This window comes from Fundulus heteroclitus, unplaced genomic scaffold (assembly GCF_011125445.2).
Source record: "Fundulus heteroclitus isolate FHET01 unplaced genomic scaffold, MU-UCD_Fhet_4.1 scaffold_245, whole genome shotgun sequence".
Taxonomy (NCBI): domain Eukaryota; kingdom Metazoa; phylum Chordata; class Actinopteri; order Cyprinodontiformes; family Fundulidae; genus Fundulus; species Fundulus heteroclitus.
The window spans coordinates 49,878-70,055 of record NW_023396656.1 but is presented as its reverse complement, the minus strand read 5'-3'; the positions used below and the strand labels follow the sequence as shown (position 1 = coordinate 70,055).

At 38.9% G+C, this 20,178-nt stretch overlaps 1 protein-coding gene across 1 annotated transcript; it reads left to right on the top strand.

Annotated features, from left to right (window-relative positions):
* Positions 1–1,128: 1,128 nt before the first annotated feature.
* On the top strand, positions 1,129–16,208 carry gig2e (grass carp reovirus (GCRV)-induced gene 2e). Its single transcript, XM_036129889.1, has 3 exons — positions 1,129–1,599; positions 5,904–6,364; positions 15,608–16,208. Exons 1-3 carry the CDS (start codon positions 1,141–1,143, stop codon positions 16,119–16,121), a joined length of 1,434 nt encoding a protein of 477 aa, XP_035985782.1. The 5' UTR covers positions 1,129–1,140; the 3' UTR covers positions 16,122–16,208.
* Positions 16,209–20,178: the final 3,970 nt, after the last annotated feature.

Genomic DNA, 20,178 nt, shown 5'->3' with positions numbered 1-20,178 from the left:
AACACCCTTTTGGACAATTTATCGTTACTGTTGTGTTGATTAGCTGACTTTTTAATGGAGTGACACAACCAAGAAACATTTATAAACTCTCAGAAGATGGTTAAGCGGCAGACAGACGGCGTGATGATGTGTCTTTGTGTTAAGTGAGCATCCAGAGCCGACGTCTCACTAAACTTTCATTATGGCTGCAAAATGACAATAAAGATTCTTGATGTGACTAGCACTCACATGAGGTTGCTAATAATTGGTAGCAGAGGAGGGGTGTTTTGGTTAGAAAAGGAATAAATTCAGAGCAGAATGAAAGTCAGGCTCAGTGAATGAATGGGAAAAAATAACAAAGGAAACATAAAAAAGGTTTTGCTGAAGGAGATCAGACAGAAAGCTCAGGAACTGGACTGGGAATGAAAAAATGGTCATGATGAGACACAAGAAGCATGGAGAATGGAGGCATGGAACATAGGAAACTAAAGGAAGAAAACCAGCAATGATCAATGACCAGGAAGCTTATATAAAGGGGGGAGAGCAGAAAAAAGAAAAGCAGGGGGAGTAATCATGTGCAAAATGAGGAACAGCTGAGATCAATGAAAGCTGAGGGGGCTGAGGAGGGGAGAGTGATGAACAAAAACAGAGCAAAGACAAAAACTCAGAAAAGAAAAAAAACTGAGAACATGCAAAACGTGCAAAGAGCAAGAATGACCTAAGAACCCATTTACAAACATTTGCTCAAAAATGGTTAAAACTAGAGAACAGAAACAGCAGAGAAAAAACTAAGGGATGAAAGAAACCTGAAATCTCTGACACCTGAAGATCATGTCAAGGGGAGTTTGTGGTTCCTAACAGACTCATCAATGCACCAGCATAGAGGACTAATATTAGTAATGTTTGGTCAAATTTCAAAACATATGCCCTAAATCAACACAATGCTGATACGTTATGGCTGCAGAGGGCTTTGTTGAACTATTTAGTGGTATTTAGTTTTAACTTTTACTTGTTTTTTTACAGTATAAACATTATTATAATATAGGACAATAATTGAAATAGGACAAATGATATATGAAAATTACTTTGGCATCCCCTTTGACAATAACATACATAAGGCTAAATTAAAATCTTCTTCTTTCTAGACATTCTGACACCAACATGAGCAGATTCAGGTTACAGTGGGCTGAAGAGGACTTCAGTCCTCCTCCTGGAGCGTTTCGACTGGATACCCCGCAGCCAGCTGATGACCGGACCTACATCATGTATCACGGCACCACCCGGGCGTGTGCTCAGAAGATCCTTAAGACAGGTTTCCGTCAATCTAAAAAAGGGATGCTTGGTCCTGGGGTCTATCTCAGCAGAGACCTGCAGAAAGCCAGTCGCTATCCTATTGATCATCCTGAAGAGGACAAGGTGGTCATCAAGGTAAAGGTCAACGTGGGGAAGGTGAAAGCCATCAATTGCCAGAATCACCCTCTGCAGAAGACCTGGCATGATCATGGATTCGACACCGCCTGGGTGCCGCCCAACTGTGGGATGGTGAAGAGCGGCCTGGAGGAGAACTGCGTCTGGGATCCCAGTAGAATCAAGATCATTCGGCTAATCGAACCCACAAAAGTCCGAGTCGGGCCTGGTTATTCACCTGATTACATGTAAAAGCAAGCAATAAGTGCTTCATTTTGTACAAGCAAATATATTTGGATAAAATCCATTTTGTAATCTTTGTCATTTTGACCTGAAAAATAAAAGATCTCATATTAAAATATATCAGTTTCTGGCATTACTAAAAATAATTAAATTCAATTTTATTCTTATAGCGCCAATTCAGAACACACATCATCTCAAGGCTTTTCTAAAGTCAGACTCCATCAGATCCTCCAGGTTGGTCAGAAAGTTTCCTCTCTAAGGAAACCCAGCAGGTTGCATCAAGTCTCTCCAAGCAGCATTCACTCCTCCTGAAAGAGCGTAGAGCCACAGTGGACAGTCGTCTGCATTGTTGATGGCTTTGCAGCAATCCCTCATACTGAGCATGCATGAAGCGACAGTGGAGAGAAAAACTCCCCTTTAACAGGGAGGAAAACCTGCAGCAGAACCAGAACCCATGTGAACGATCATCTCCCTCGACCCACTGGGGGTTAGAGAAGACAGAGCAGGTTTACATCATCCTTTACTGTTGAGGGAGTTTTTCCAACATGTTTACCAACTCCTCCGCTACCAAATGTTTCCTTATAATTCCCAGTTTGTTGTGGGATTGAGTCCTAAAAAAACTACCACATGAATCATCCAGCAAACATTCACAAACAGGGCCCAATGTCAGCCCTATTGGGCCCATGAAGATCAGTTTGAGCAGATTATCTTAAATCTCATCAGGGACCCAGTAAGGACCTGAACAGGGTCTCCAACTGATATTTCTAATGTTTGCTGCATTTACACATTTGTGAATCCTGGCCCAGTTGGAACCCATTCAGCCTGAAAAAAACTCTTTTGGGGGGCAAAAACATCTGGGTTATAGAAGTCCTGGTGTTTCCGCAATGGGAGGCTTCAGGTGAATTATAAAAGTTTGTCAATGTTGCACATGAGCATTTGCCCTAAGCTCCCAGAGAAAAAAGAAATATACTGCTGCCACCTTGTGGCACAATTTTTGTGCAGTGGTCTTAACGCTTCATTTACAGGAATGTGTAATTTGATATTCCCCAAAAAATAAGAGTGCATGTTTATTGCAAATAGCAGGGCTGAGGACACAACTCTGCGGTGTTCCAGTGTTGAGGACCAGTGGAGCAGATGTGTGTTTCTCTATCCTCTCCACCTGGGGTCTGTGGGTGAGGAAGTCACTGATCAAGGAGCAGAGAGGTGTGGATAATCCATGTTGTGGAGCGCCAGAGCCAGCATGTCTGGGAGCACGGTGTTGAATGCTGAGCTGAAGTTCATGAAGAGCATCCTAACAGGTGCTGGGCTGCTGCAGGTCAATCAGAGCTGAGTGAAGTGCTAACGAGACAGCGTCCTCTGTGGAGCGATTCTCCCTGTAGGCAAACTGCAGCCTGTCTAACACAGTAGGGATGGAGTCCTTGATGTACTTTAGGAGGATCATCTGGAAGCACTTCATGATGGTGGTGGTCAGAGCGATGGGCCCTGGTACTCAGGGCGAATCGCTTCAATTAGACTGAGGGCAAAGCTCTCAGTCTAATTGTGACATGGATCCTGGAAGACATCATGGTGTATCAATTGATTTTGTCAGAATTAAAGAAAAATTGGATTCAACTTAGAGACAAAATGTTCTTTTAAAAAGTGAAACAGTTTGTTCAGCAATTATGAATGTTGACCAAACTATTTCCTGAAAGATGAAGCATTTCTAGTCGTGACATTCCAGTATTCGATGGAGATCCCCTCTGGTATAAAAACTTCATTAGAGCCTTTAAGCATGGAGTGGAATCCAGAGCTAATAAAACTGACTCTTAGTATTTTCTCAAATAGTTTACTATGGGTCAGGCCAGAACATTAGTGAGGGGCTGTCAGAGGTTATTAACTGGCTAAAAAACGTTTCATGAACATTTTGGAAATGTAGTGAAATCACTACAAGCCTTTGTTCTGCTTTTAAGAAAAAACAGAGAAAAAATATTTGCCAAAACATTCTCTGCAGGCTTTGGGCTCTTTGACACAAAGACAAAAAGTTATTCACTTTATCAAGACCAAATGGTTCAAAAAGAACAAAAAGTTCGATAAACTTGTATTTCATTTAATTATATTCTGAAAACCAGATAAAGTTTCTGATCCGTATAAGAGACAAATTTGAAAATATTCATACATATTCTTGAGCTTACAGTTGGGCAGCTCCACTGGCATCAGGTGTGCTGGTACTGTATGTCCCCCCCCTCACCTGTCCACCCACCTGGCTTTGTTGACTGAAGGTGAGGAAGATAAAAACGCAGCACGACATGTAAGGATCCTAACAACTGGAAGTGTTCCTGATTACATATATCCTGTCTTTACTTTAACACAGGCAGCCTCCTATCACAGAAGGCTGTTTCCAATAAAATTGTTCTTTAATCATTAATTGTGTTCAAAGCAGTAGAAGAATCGTTACATGTTAACACTTTTCAAATAGGTTGTACCTAATGTCTACTGCCTCAAACATGTAGTTAGATAAATAGTTGAAAGGTGAATTTTAACACTTTTTTCAGTGCCTGTAGCAGTTTCTTCTGATTTTATACAGCCTGAATTAGCAGTGTCAGCTCGAATACACAAAGGCAATTATTAACAAAGTTAGTCATTTTAATCAACATCATGTGATTATCAGGCAATAATATCCTAAGGTTATATGTCTCTGTCAGTCATTGTATGATGAACACCTACCTGGTGAAGTTCAACAACAGGTGAAGGAGGGGATTCATGCACAGATAGAATAAACACAAACTCTGCAAATTACAAGAATTTATTAACAAAATATTCCAACTTTCAGGTATATAACATCAGTCAGAAAACTGTTTAGCCAAGCTAATAACCTTCAACTTAACTACTAAGTAAAATGAAAAAACAAAAACGACTAATAAGCTACAGAGTAAAAGAACAGACAACAAAAGCTGAAACCAATAAAACGATGCGGTGATGTCACAGTTCAGAGTAATTATTATGAACCATAGCTTGTTTTAAGAATTTAAATTAGCTCTAAACTAATTAGGAACAATTGTTTGTGTTCAAACAACCTGTTCACAATGCAATTAACAATTCGTCAAATTAGGTCAACACCCTTTTGGACAATTTATCGTTAATGTTGTGTTGATTAGCTGACTTTTTAATGGAGTGACACAACCAAGAAACATTTATAAACTCTCAGAAGATGGTTAAGCGGCAGACAGACAGCGTGATGATGTGTCTTTGTGTTAAGTGAGCATCCAGAGCCGACGTCTCACTAAACTTTCATTATGGCTGCAAAATGACAATAAAGATTCTTGATGTGACTAGCACTCACATGGGGTTGCTAATAATTGGTAGCAGAGGAGGGGTGTTTTGGTTAGAAAAGGAATACATTCAGAGCAGAATGAAAGTCAGGCTCAGTGACTGAATGGGAAAAAATAACAAAGGAAACATAAAAAAGGTTTTGCTGAAGGAGATCAGACAGAAAGCTCAGGAACTGGACTAGGAATGAAAAAATTGTCATGATGAGACACAAGAAGCATGGAGAATGGAGGCATGGAACATAGGAAACTAAAGGAAGAAAACCAGCAAAGAGCAATGACCAGCAAGCTTATATAAAGGGGGAGAGCAGAGAAAAGAAAAGCAGGGGGAGTAATCATGTGGAAAATGAGGAACAGCTGAGATCAATGAAAGCTGAGGGGGCTGAGGAGGGGAGAGTAATGAACAGAAACAGAGCAAAGACACAGAAACTCAGAAAAGAAAAAAAACAGAGAACATGCAAAACGTGCAAAGAGCAAGAATGAACTAAGAACCCATTTACATACATTTTCTCAAAAATGGTTAAAACTAGAGAACAGAAACAGCAGAGAAATAACTGAGGGATGAAAGAAACCCGAAATCTCTGACACCTGAAGATCATGGTGTCTGATCAAGGGGAGCTTGTGGATCTTAACAGACTCATAAGTGCACCAGCATAGAGTTCTGATATTAGTAATATTTTGTCAAATTTCAAAACATATGCCCTAAATCAACACAAGGCTGATACGTTATGGCTGCAGAGGGCTGGGTTGAACTATTTAGTGGTATTTAGTTGTAACTTTTACTTGTTTTTTTTACAGTATAAACATTATTATAATATAGGACAATAATTGAAATAGGACAAATGATATATGAAAATTACTTTGGCATCCCCTTTGACAATAACATACATAAGGCTAAATTAAAATCTTCTCCTTTCTAGACATTCTGACACCAACATGAGCAGATTCAGGTTACAGTGGGCTGAAGAGGACTTCAGTCCTCCTCCTGGAGCGTTTCGACTGGATACCCCGCAACCAGCTGATGACCGGACCTACATCATGTGTCACGGCACCACCCGGGCGTGTGCTCAGAAGATCCTTAAGGCAGGTTTCCGTCAATCTAAAAAAGGGATGCTTGGTCCTGGGGTCTATCTCAGCAGAGACCTGCAGAAAGCCAGTCGCTATCCTATTGATCATCCTGAAGAGGACAAGGTGGTCATCAAGGTAAAGGTCAACGTGGGGAAGGTGAAAGCCATCAATTGCCAGAATCACCCTCTGCAGAAGACCTGGCATGATCATGGATTCGACACCGCCTGGGTGCCGCCCAACTGTGGGATGGTGAAGAGCGGCCTGGAGGAGAACTGCGTCTGGGATCCCAGTAGAATCAAGATCATTCGGCTAATCGAACCCACAAAAGTCCGAGTCGGGCCTGGTTATTCACCTGATTACATGCAATAAGTGCTTCATTTTGTACAATCAAATATATTTAGATAAAATCTATTTTGTAATCTTTGCCATTTTGACCTGAAAAATAAAAGATCTCATATTAAAATATATCAGTTTTTGGCATTACTAAAAATAATTAAATTAAATTTTATTCATATAGCGCCAATTCACATCACAACATCTCAAGGTTCTTTCCAAAGTCAGACTCCATCAGATCCTCCAGGTTGGTGAGAAAGTTTCCTCTCTAAGGAAACCCAGCAGGTTGCATCAAGTCTCTCCAAGCAGCATTCACTCCTCCTGAAAGAGCGTAGAGCCACAGTGGACAGTCGTCTGCATTGTTGATGGCTTTGCAGCAATCCCTCATACTGAGCATGCATGAAGCGACAGTGGAGAGGAAAACTCCCCTTTAAAAGGGAGGAAAACCTCCAGCAGAACCAGAACCAGGCTCAGTGTGAACGATCATCTGCCTAATGACTTGGATATGATGTTTCTGAAAAGTTTGCCTGATGGGAGAGGGGGAAATAGTGCATTGCCCAGATTGGTGGGTTCGTTGGAGATGCGTCTAGCTGTTCTCTGGACTCGTGGGGCATAAACTGTGTCCAAATCCTGCAGATGTCATCCCACAATCCTGTGGGCCTGTGCTAAATCCTTCCTGTCCCGCACTGTGCAGCGCCCATACCGTACAGTTATGCTGACACCAAAAATGCTTTCTATTGTAGCTCTATAAATGTTTTTAGCTGTTTAGTCCGGTCCGTTTCAGTTTCTTGAGGAAGAAGAGCTGTTGCTGCACCTTCTTCACCAGATGGAAGGTGTTTACAGTGTAGGAGACTGTTTACACACTGCACCACCTCCCCCTGTATGCAGATAGTAGCGTGTTTGGTCCTCCTGAACCTCCTGTAGTCCATTATAACCTCCTTGGTTTTGCTGGTGTTCAAGATCAGGTTGTTCCTGGAGCACCACTGTGTGAGATTGCTTACCTCCTCTGTGTGGTGGTTCTCACCATTGTTGGAAGTGAGACCCATTACAGTGGTGTCATTCCTGAACTTCACCATCGTGTTTGTGGGTTGGATAGCAGAACAGTCGTGGGTGAAGAGAGCAGGGCAGAGGACACAACCCTGCAGCGTTTCAGTAATGAGGACCAGTGGAGCAGATGTGTGTTTCCCTATCCTCACCACCTGGGGTCTGTTGGTGAGGAAGTCATTGATCCAGGAGCAGAGAGGTGTGGATAATCCATGTTGTGGAGCTTCAGGGCCAGCAGGTCTGGTAGCATGGTGTTGAATGTTGAGCTGAAGTTCATGAAGAGCATCATTACATAGATGTTGAGCTGCTGAAGGTGAGTCTGAGCTGAGTGTACTGCTAACGAGACAAGCATCCTCTGTGGAGCGATTCTCCATGTAGGCAAACTGCAGACTGTCCAGGCCAGTAGGGATGGCGTCCTTGATGTAGTTAAGGAGGATCATCTCGAAGCACTTCATGATGGCGGGGGTCAGAGCGACAAGACGATAATCATTAAGGCAAATAAAATGCATAAAAAGTATATAAAATGAAATTTGTTAAACATTAAACAGCATGATTTTCAGACTCAGCTGAGTTTTTGCAAAAGCTTCACTCCCCACATTTTTATCCACGTTCTTTTTTCCTCTGGTGGACTCTGTTGGCAGTCCATGTCTAGTACTCCATTGTTTGAAGCAAAGAGCCTAGAGGCTTCTGAATTTGTTTTTGTCAAACACGACAGACATGGGACATCCCTGCACCTGTTGTAATTTCCCATTTTGGGCTTTCAAACCCAGCCCAAAGCACTTTGTTTCTTGGGGGTGGGGGGGGTTAATGTACTGATATGCTGAAACCATCTAAAGTCTATACTCAATGTCTGTGTACTCTAAGAGAGTGAACCATGTCTCATATCTTGGCATATAGCTGATTATGATAATCTAAACTGTTTTTTAGCAGACGTCTAAACTGAAGACGTTTGACTCTTTTTGGAACAGATTTGGTAACTGAGTAACATCAACTGGCATCAGCAGCTTTTGCAGAGCTAAGGGTGTTAATCTGAATGTTGAAAAGTAGAAATATTTACTAATGGAAAAGCTTTTAACACCATCTCGGGACATGGAAAGATTATGAAAAACCCGTTAAACTGTTTCCAATAGGATTTTGCTAAATGCAGCCTTAGATAGAGATGGCTTTTACAATTGCTTGGAAGGAGCCTTGGCCCGTATTCACAAAGAATCCCCAGACTAAAAGTAGCTCTTAGTGATGTAATTTTAGGAAAGATCGTAGGATTTCCTAAATTCTAAGATTGTTATTGTCCCTATTTTTAAGAAGCAGAGCCTATGAGAATTTATTAAGCCAATAATTTGTGTTTCAAAGATAAGGTGTAAAAACCAGGCATCACCATGGACAGAAGATTTAGCTTTATCTATGACCAAATTCTTTTGTTGGCAGCTTGAGGAAAGAAGTCAGACTCCTACATTCTCAAAAATAAAAGTTTAATTTATTGTGGCCACATAAAGTTGTTCAGCATTGGACTCTATCCACAGGAAGAGCATCATCATCAGAATACAATACTGTCACGACATGTGACAGTGGTTGTGGCTGTGAAAGACAATTACCTAGGAAACGAACCCAGGGACATGTGGCACGCATAAACAAATGGACAGTTATCTTCCCTGAAGCTCTTAGTCTAATGGTGACGTGGATCCTGGAAGACAACATGGGGTAATCGACCAATCCTGAGCAGGCTTTTCTCATCCATATAAGCTGCCGTGGCTCGAGCGTTCGGAAATCTGCCCATTTCACATTGTTTTTGAATGAGAGTCGAGAATCTACACTGCAAAAACAGATCTAAAAATAAGTAAAATGTTCTTAAAGTTAGTGTATTTGTCCTTGATTTGAGCAGGTAAATAAGATTATTTGCCAATGGAATGAGTATTTTGCCCCCTAAAATAAGATAATTAGACATCCTGCACTTGAAATAAGATGATGGAGATTCCTATTTTAAGTGCATAAATCTTGTTCCATTGGCAAATCATCTTATTTACCTGTTCCAATCAAGGACAAATACACAAATTTTAAGAACATTTTACTTATTTTAAGTTCCGTTTTTGCAGTGTAAGCCATAGGTAGTAACACTACATCATACAGGAAAAGAATCTGGGTGAAACGCAAAGAGATGTGGTCAATTCTTAACTAAATGCTGAGTGGGTGTTTTTTATTATTTTTTTATTTATTAATTTATTTATTTTTGGTGAAGAGCCACTAGGAGATGACATTAGAGCTAACAGCTGCAGGTCAGTTTTCCTTTTTTAAATCTCTAGAGGCTGTGATGTCACATCCTCTGCAAACTGATGATATTTTTGTGACGTTGAGTTCAGAGGAATGTTTCTGAATAATTAATAACTGGGAAGAGTAACACACGGAACATGGCGGGGTAAGCTCGGGGATCAAGGACCCAGCCGTAAATCTTGGCTATGTCCAACCGAAGTGAGATTTCAAGCTCCGTTGGGATATTCAGAGGAGCACTATTTCCTTTTGATTATAGGATAAAAGCGACCGTATGGAAACAGAGGCGTGTTAGAGTGGTTTATGGTTTAAAGGTCCGTCAACTGTCTTAAGCTGTTAAAAAAGTGCCACTGAGGTCAATTTCTATGGTTTTAATTGCTCTAATAAGCCAATAAGCTGCACAATAGTGCAGCGAGTAGCACTGTTGCCATGCAGCAAGAAGTTCGGGTTGCTCTTCCTGGAAGGATGGTGTGCAGCTGACCAGAATGCACACATGGGGTCATGAAAAGAGCACTGAGCATGGACAACAAATGGCCGAGGCTAAGGTGTTACGCTGACCTGTCAGCAACACAAACAAAGATGAGTTCTTCAGCATACACTTCAGATTTTCTTGTAGACAATTAAAAACAAAATACACAACTGACAAAACACTTTGATGAAAGTTTAAAGGTAAAACATTTGAAAGATGCACCTTTAAATAGAAAATATAAATGAATAAACAATAAATAAGGAAAAGAAAAAAAACTTGTGTGTGAAAAAGTTAAAGTGGACGTTACATCAACAGGTGATAAATAAAGATGAATGTATGAATTAATTAATTAATTATTTAATTCATACATAAAGTAAATATTGTAATATAAGCGCAATAAAACATTACACTAGCTGCTGATGCACAGAGGACATCGCAGAAACTGCATTTACTAGGTTAAATTGAAATAAGTAGAGGCACAAATAAGAATCAAATAATTAGGATGCAGCTGGAATCTGACACACTGGCAGACATCAACAAAGCACCACAAAGGTTACAAACTGCCAAGTTAGCATATAGACGCATTATATTAACTAACAATGGTAAATTGATGGTTAAAAACAACAACGGAACAATTATAATACAAATACAGGAGGTAGAGCTTCATGAGGTTTAATATCCCTCCTCTTAAAGGCAAATAACAAGAAAACTTCCCCATTTTTACCAGTTGTTAAAACATCTTTATGACAAAATAAACACATTATGGAGCCTAACCAGCTGTTTGCCTAATGGGCTTATTAAGCAAGGATTATTTAAAGATTTTCCTCTTATCTACACTAACGAAAAGAAATACGGCCATTTAAATGACGTTGGACATTTTGGATCTGGTTGGGATAGCGGAGCGACTGCTGGACACGAAGTGATAATAAAAGAATAACAGCTTGAAGAAAAAACTGAGGAATGAAGGTTGACTCTGAGGAACATCAACACTGCTGCACAGAGAACATTTTGAACAGGACTATGCATGTGTGTGTGTGTGTGTGTGTGTGTGTGTGTGTGTGTGTGTGTGTGTGTGTGTGTGTGTGTGTGTGTGTGTGTGTGTGTGTGTGTGTAGCAACAGACCTACAGATAGGAGAGGAGACCTTGAACATTCCTGCTGTTTCTCAGCTCTCAGAAGATTGTGTCAGTGCTGAGAGTTTTGTTTTCAATACAAAGGAAGTTTCCATTAAATACTTTAAATTATACAAATGAATATTACCACACAGACTAACCAGTATATATATAATATTAAATAAATACAGTTCATAACCAGTGAAAGACTAATGTAACTTTAGACACAATCAAAAAAGGCCAATTCTAACAGAAACAAAGAACAAAAGGGACAATAACATGAAACGTCAGCATACATACTTGTTCACGCTCTCTAAAGTCACTCCTTTGTAGAGCGTTTGGCAGCATTTCCTGCTGCAGGTGTCTTTGGATCGTTCACTCGCCACATCTTGTCTCCTAATTCCTTCAGTCTAAACTGCTCCAGCTCCTTCATGTTGAAGGATTTTCACTGGTAAACAGCGATCTTAAAGTCTAACCACAGACTCAGGGAAAATTAAACAGTTTATAACCTCAAATAAGAGAGCGGAAAAAACATCTTGGTTTAGATTTCTAAGTGTATTTTTTTCTCCACCAACAACTTACGAAAGAACAGACCAAGATTTCTCTTTTCTTTCTTTTTTTGCGATATGTTGGTGGAGAGAAAAAGTTAGAGTTAAATTAGTCTGTATTTAGCTGTTGTAACTGAATTATAAATAAATAAAATGAGAAATACATAACAATGAATAAAACATTCATATTGAAATTGTTATCTTTCTATTTAATATACCCATGTCTAAATTATTGTGACAATTTAAGATGAGCATTTATTATCTGGAAAAAATAGTCGCGGTCCCAAGAAAGAGCAGTCATGATGTTATTTGTCCTACAAATATCCTTAATCACCACTGTAGCTAATTCTATATTGTTCATAAATATACAGGCTTGATAAGATTACAACACACCATGGCCAACAAATACACAGTTTTTTGTGTCTTCATTACATCTTATTTTACTGAGCAAAAACAAATTTAGAAAATTGGACAATAGACATGTTGAGATGCACAAAATCTTTGTACCGTTTATATGAGCACACAATCAATTAATACGATCATAATGTGCATTTACATCCACCCGGCTTTATTCAGAATCAAACCACTCAGACATGCTCAGTTATCAAATTTCCCAAAAAAAACACAGAAGAAGAAGAACTTTCGTTTTTGCTGAACAACAAAAAATAGTAAAAGAAGCTTTAGTGTGTGAGTTTGCTCGTCTTTTAAGCGCCCAGGTTGGACTTTTTTTTAATTATGGTTGAAATGTTACCAAACAAATAATAATTTAAAGATCTTTTAATGTTTCCAATACTAAGGTTGTATTGGGACAGTTTCTCTTCACCACGTTATTTCCAACACTGAACAACGTGTAAATATGTCATGTTTACCTCTGCTGCATATGCGCACTCAGGTCAGCTTGCCTCAGAATAAGTTCAGAATAACTTAAGATAATTTATCTTTATCTCATTACAGCTCCTAGCTCGTACCTCCTGTTCCTTCACCTTTCATGGGGTCAACAGTAAGAACTCTATCGTGGGGCGGAAAGGAACTTCGGACTGTTGTGCCGAATTCAGACAGCCTTTAAGGCCCAGGCCTCTGACTATGGAGTTAAAGAATACAACTGTTGGTGAAGGTATATGGTTTTTACTTCAGGGCCTCTAATTGCAAAACAAAGTATTACAAGAACAAACACTTAGAAAAATAAGCCTTTCAAAACTAAAAGTCTTTCACTTGTCTTTCAGGGGCTCTGTAGATCCTCTGCTGCTGCACACCGGAAACATTCAAACTCAACTGGTAAAAGAAAATCTGGTAAGTCCTTAAGGTCCCCATCTTATCTGTGAAACTACCAACTGGCAGATGTGAAATCTACAGCTGGGTCGATCACATCTAAGTGGGCAAAAGGAGAAACAAAAGTGAAACCAGAAATGTCCATATTTAGAGTTTCCTCCAGATGGTATTTATAAGAAGCGGGAAGACATCCCGCCTGCACTCTGAGACGGACGCAGAGGGAGGTAGGTCAGGAGGACAAAAACTTTAAAACTTCTCTAAAAGGCTGAAATTAATCATAAAATATGATCAGGGGACTTTTAAAATTAACTGTGAATTTCTTGAAAGATCAAAGAACAGATTGATGTTTGTGTTTATAAAGTTTGTAATGATGAGCTTTTTCCAACAAGTTAAAAAGAAGTTAAAATCTGCAGAAATTTGTGATTTTGTTAGAATTTAAGCAAAATTTGATTCAACTTAGAGACAATATGTTCTTTAAAAAGCAAAAGAGTTTGGTCAGCAGTTATCAATGCCGTTTCCTGGAACATTTTCTGGGCTCGTTTAAACAAAGAAGGGATGTTATCATTCACTTTCGTAAGATCAAATCCACAAATGTAAACAAATTTAATGTGTGATAAAACTATTTTATTTATTCATATTCTGAAAACCAGTAATAAAGTTACTGAACCGTTTAAGAGTACTTTTGTAGTATTTTCAAAGTTTTTTTTTAACTCATGAAAATTACTTTAAATGTATGTACTTAATATCTACTGCCATCAAATCCATAGTTAGATAAATAAAAGTTGAATTTTAACACTTTTTTCAGTGTGTGTTTAGCAGTTTTCTCTTCTTTATAGTGTTATACAGCCTGAAGCAGGGGTACTAACTCAAATACACAATGGGAGGAAAACTAAAGCTTTTGCCAAAGCCTGATATTAATTGAAATTCAGGTTATTGGTTTATAACTTTGTTGGCTCGGCACACAAAAGACCCACATGTCTCTCTTTTACCTTTGTGAGCAGATGTTCTCCTTCCCGCTGTAATTCCATAATAGATTAGGTTTGGCTATGAATCAGTATGTGGCAAAAGGCAATCATTAACAAAATTTGTCATTTTTATCAAAATTAACTGATTTTCAGGCAATAATAGCCTAAAGTTATGTGTTATCAGTTATTGTGTAATGAACACCCGCCTGGTGAAGTGTGGTATTATACAACAGATGATGGAGAGAATTTGTGGTGTTCTCAAACAGCAGGTCCTGCACACATAGATAGAATAAACACAAACAACTTAATTGATCTTAAATTAAAACTTTGAAAGAAGCCTAAACCCACTCCTGTGCAGCTGCAGAGTTAGTCCTGTGCACTGCTATTGTTTATCTCTTCCTGGGACCTTGGAAATTTCCAGCAGACACTTGAGGGTGAGAAACTGTGGTGTGTTGTCTTGCATTAAAGATACTGTTATATTAGGGACTGAATAGTTTTGTCTAGTTAGAAAACTGCTAAGGGAACTAAAAGTAAGTAAAAGTTCTTGAAATTAGTGTATTTGTCCTTGAGCAGGTAACTAAAATATTCCGTCAATGGAATAAGATTTTTGCACTTAAAATAGAAACAACTTATCGTCATCTTATTTCAAGTGCAGTTTATCTAAATATTTTAGGTCATTGGCAAGTAATAAAATCAAGGACAAATACAATAATTTCGAGAAAATTTTACTTGCAGTGAGGAGGTAAGCACCAGTTCTCCTTCTCATTAGAGGACAACAAACTCTGACTTTGATAAAATTACAGATCTCTGTTGTTTTTTTTGTTTTTTTTGTAATTAAGGACTGGAAGGAGTTCAGCTATAGCAAGCATTCACAGCCAATGTTTCACCACACTTTCATTGTGGCTGCAAAATTAAAATAAAGATTATTGATTGTTGATGTGACCAACACTTGAGTTTGCTAATGCCTGTTAACAGAGGAGGGGTGTCGTGTTTTATTTAGAAAAGGAATCGAATGCAGAGGAGAACGGAAGTCAGGCTCAGTGATTAAATGGTAAATAATAATAAAGGAAATATATAAAAAAGTTTTGCTGAAGGAAATCAGTAAGGAAGCTCAGGAACCAGGCATGGAAAAATAGTCAACCAGAGACACGAGGAGCATGGAGAATGGAGGCAAAGAACATTGGGCCATGTTTCTTCTAATGGAAGAAAACCAGCAATAACAATGACCAGCAAGCTTATATACAAGGGGGAGAGCAGAGAAGAGCAAAACAGGGGGGAGTAATTAGGTGGAAAATAAGACCAATGAGAGAAGATGGGGCTGAGGGGGGAGACTAATGAACAGGAACCACACAGAAACACTGGAAAGAAATCAAACAAAGACCATAGAAAATGAAACAGAGAAGAATGAACCAAGAGCCCAATTTAATTGTAACTTTAATGTTTTTTTTTTCAGGAGCAACATTATTGTAAAATAGGACAATAATTAAATCGGTCTCTGAGTTTGAGAAACCCAAAGAATATAAAAAGTATTTTGGCATTGCCTTAACAGTAAAACATACGAGACTACATTTAATCTTAAACGCTTCACCTCCTTCTCCTTCCTAGGCATTCCGACACCAACATGAGCTGGTTCAGGTTAGAGTGGGCTGAAGAGGACTTTGTCCTTCCTCCTGGAGTAATTCGACTGCTTACCCTGCAGCCGAATGACCACCGGACCTACATCATGTATCACGGCACCACCCGGGCGCGTGCTCAGCAGATCCTTAGGACAGGTTTCCATCAATCTAAAGATGGAATGCTTGGTCCTGGGGTCTACCTCAGCAGAGACCTGCAGAAAGCCAGTCACTATCCTATTGATCATCCTGAAGAGGACAGGGTGGTCATCGTGGTAAAGGTGAACGTGGGGAAGGTGAAAGCCATCAATTACCAGACTCACCCTCTGCAGAAGACCTGGCATTATCACGGATTTGACACCGCCTGGGTGCCGCCCAACTGTGGGATGGTGCAGAGCGGCCTGGAGGAAAACTGCGTCTGGGATCCCCGTCGAATCGAGATCATCCGGCTGATCAAACCCAAAGCTGTCCCAGCCCACCCTGGTTATTCACATGGTTACATGTAAAAACAAGCAGGAAGTGCTTCATTTGGTACAATCAAATGTTTTTTTTTTTATATATATTTGGATAGAAAACATTTTGTACTCTGTCATTTTGACCTGAAAAATAAAAGTTTAAAGTTTTGACTGGTCTTTGGTCTTATTAAAATATATTATTGACTCTGAACTAAAATTATCAGGATCTGACATTACTGAAAAAATGTAGTTGTTTATAGCTAAAAGAATATAAAATACTTTATTATAATATAATTAATATTGTTGGATACATTATAATTATGCATGATCAAAACTCAAAGGCCTGAATGCTTTATGACATGCTTTATTATACAGGGAATTATTAACCAGCCTAATTCTCATAAATTCCCTGTTTGTTGGTGGATTGGGTCTAATAGGAAACTAGCAAAGGAATCATCAAGCTAACAAGCTAATGTATGGGGCCCATTGGGGGTAGGAAATGGGCTGAAAACAGGCAAATAAAGGCTCACCTGGTTAGGCGGTTAGTTTTTTTCTGGGTTAAAACTTTTTTAGCAAGTTTATTTGTAACACATCTCAGTAACAAGAGAATTCAAAGTGCTGAACATGAACAGAACATCAGAAAAGAAAACACATAGAGGATAGAACATTGCAGTGGAACAGTAGCAGCAGGTTTAAATAAAATGGACTACAAACTTAATCTAAAGATGTTTCAGTTAACGCTGCTTTTCCGTGTTTGTTTCTGGTTCTGGGAATGCAGAGCAGGCTGGAACCAGACGACTTGAGTGGTCTGGAGGGTTGACAAGTCACAGGTTTCTATTCACATGTTGAAGAATTCCCCTGGTATTCATTGCAAATAATTGTGAAAGCTGTTCAACCCAGAGGTGGGTAAATCCTGCTTCGTAAAGTAAAACCATCCTAGATTTCACACTTTTTTCATAGTTTGGTTGCTTCTGCTATTTATAGTCAGGTGCAACGTATACTTGGTAATTCATACTGACCAACATGAACCAAGGAGTAAACATTACCATCTATTGCTGCAAGAAGTGCTCTAGGGTTGTGAAAACTATATGCTGCTCCCGTACCCCTTAAAAATTAAGGGAGCTATGAGTAAGATATTTACTGTAATATCAACCCAAATCATTCTCATTTGTCACCTGGGATGGAGATAACATTCCCTATAAAGAATTGGTCCTCTCCACCAACAATGTCTTAATCACGTTTTTCTCTATTCAAACCTAGAGGTACGATCCAGAAGTACTTCGGATCAGAGTGTAGCCCGCATAGACATTATATATGTAGACACCTCATCGGGCGGGTTCTGCCTATGCTGCGGATGCTGCGGATGCGTCAGAGCGTCCGCCATGTTGAATGTGGCAAATCTGCAGTTAGTCTGAGTCCCCTAAGCAGTATCAGAGGGAGTTTAATCTCAGAACATACTTTATATTTGTAATATATTTATTTTTGTAATATTACAAGTATATTTTCGTATCCCCTTGGCTTCATTCTCCTGACTTTATACTCGTAAAGAATAATAATAATTAAAAGAATCTAACCTGGCCCTATTACTCCAGGACTGAAATAGTTCTGCAAACTGTGACTAGTCTGGAAATGTCCCCCCTTAATTCTCATAATATGACGTTTTTCTCATAATATTACCACTTTTGTCTTCTTTTTTTTTTTACTTTATTGTCCTAGGACTTTTTTTCTCTCATATTAGTACCTTTCTGTTTAATACTCCCCCAAAACGTCTGTTCCTAATCTGTGACTATACCAGAATTTAAAAGGTTCACAAGTGACACGGTTTTATGAAATAATAAAGACGTTTAGATTTAACCGATTGACTTTTATATTCATAACAGATATACACACACACATACATACATACATATATATATACATATATATATATATACATACATACAGAGACAGAGAGAGAGGGAGAGAGATAGAGAGATAGAGAGAGAGAGATAGATAGAGATATAGATAGATAGAGATATAGATATACACACACACATAGAGACACACACACACACACATACATAGATATATATATAGATATATATATATATACATATATATATATATATATACATATAATATATATATATATATATATATATATATGCAGCACAGGAATGAGACATCTTCTCTGATCCACGTTCACTACAACATAACTTAACTTATTTCTGCCACATACAGTGTGGCGGTGACGTTGACGTACATCCCGCGCTCAACGAGGCGTCTACGTATATGATGTCTATGGTAGCCGGTGTTAACTTCCTGGTTCCTGAGCCAATCATATCAGAGTTCCCAAGGGTCTCAAAACAGTGCGCAGCAGCATTTTTTTTTTTTTTTATTTTGTTAAAAGAGCAGCAACCTGATAACATGGAAGCTAGTAAGATGGCTTGGAAGAAAGTAAAGGTGGCTGCACGGCTACCACTCCAAACTGTGCAGAAATGTTCAGTAATACACGAAAGCTTTAATGACTTGAGCAAAGAAAATAATCTGGTTCATCTGCTGAGACTGAGTTGGTTTATTCAGGTGTTATGATGATCCAAACACAGCAGCAAATCTACAACAGAAAGGCTGAAAAATAAAATAATCAAGTTGCTGTTATGGCCTAGTCAAAGTCCAGACCTCAACCTGATGGGAAAGCTCTGGTTGGATCTTCAGGGAAACAAGAGGTCTGGAAAATCCAATAAACTGAACCAACGTTTAATCTAATTCTGTAATATTTTACTAAAATAATTTTTATTTTGGCTGTCTATACAGATTATCTTTAAAATATTTATTTTGCTTAAACTGTTACTCCATGTTGTTGTTGTTTTTTTTTTCAATTGAAGCCACTTTTCAATCCAATCTATAAAAAAAAAAAGCTTTAATATCAGGGTTTTCTGCAGGTTTCACCAGATCAAATGTAAGACTTTTTAAACGAGACTCCACCGCTGGTACACCCCGCATTCCAGGTTTTATCAGGGTTTATTGTTTTTTGGGGTTTTTTTTGTATTAAAGCAGTACGCTTCAAACTCTCTGGCTGGAACTGGGCATAACTTATCCTTTTGAAGCAAAGTATGGCTGCACAGCTGCAACATCACCATTTCTTTGTGACTTTCTGGATGCAGGCCATTAACTCAGAAATGACCCAAAAGCTAATTGGCTGTGAAAATTAACGTGTTGTAGTTTCACACATATTCAATAAAGTGTTGCTGGAGCCTTTTAATGGAGCATTTCAGGTGTCGTTACATGAGAAAATCAAGAGCAATTTACAATCATTTAAAACCTGAACACAATATTTAAGGAAATTTAAAAAGAATTTAAGGCCTAAACGTTTTTATGCCCTAGTAGAGAAACTGTAATCAGCACCACCTGGAAAACCTTCACAGCTAGGAGACAAATCAGCTCTCTGAACCACCTTAAAGGAGACGTGTTTTTACTTCTTCCTTTTCACATTGAAATCATTCAGCTGTGATCTTTATAAAGAGAAACAGCAATGCTTTTGTCTGAATTCCTCATTATTGTTTCCCCTGTTCTGCATGTTATCTAAGCCATAACAAGACCTCTGTTGGGCCTTATACTACAAAGCTTGGAGCTCCACATTACTCCAGACATTTAGAATAGAGAAAGCTTTCTGGATGGGAAGCAAAAACGTCTTCAAACTTTGGAAAAAAGTCCAGTTGTTTTGTTTTTTAACTTTTTTGGAATGACCATGACCTGGATGACTGAGAATCCTAACCAGCCCCTGTTCTGAGGTGCGTCTGAGAACAACTCGTTTTGGTGCCGTCTCTTTAAAAACAAGGGAGAAACCTCACAACCCGCCCCCATCTAGATCACAGAGCCCTCCACTCCCCCACATTTTCAGTGAACATTTTCACTGATCGGCATCTTTCAGCTTTGACAACAAAATCCCGGTGCTAAATAAAAATGCCGGATTTATGAAAACCGGTTAGCCAGAAGTCCATGACCTTGTTTAACAGCTTCGCAGCAAATGCTTTGATGTAATTGTTAAAAAACGAGGCGTTTTTAAACAATTACGGAGTTAGATAAAACTGAACAGCTTGAAAAATAAAACCCAACCAGAATATAAAGA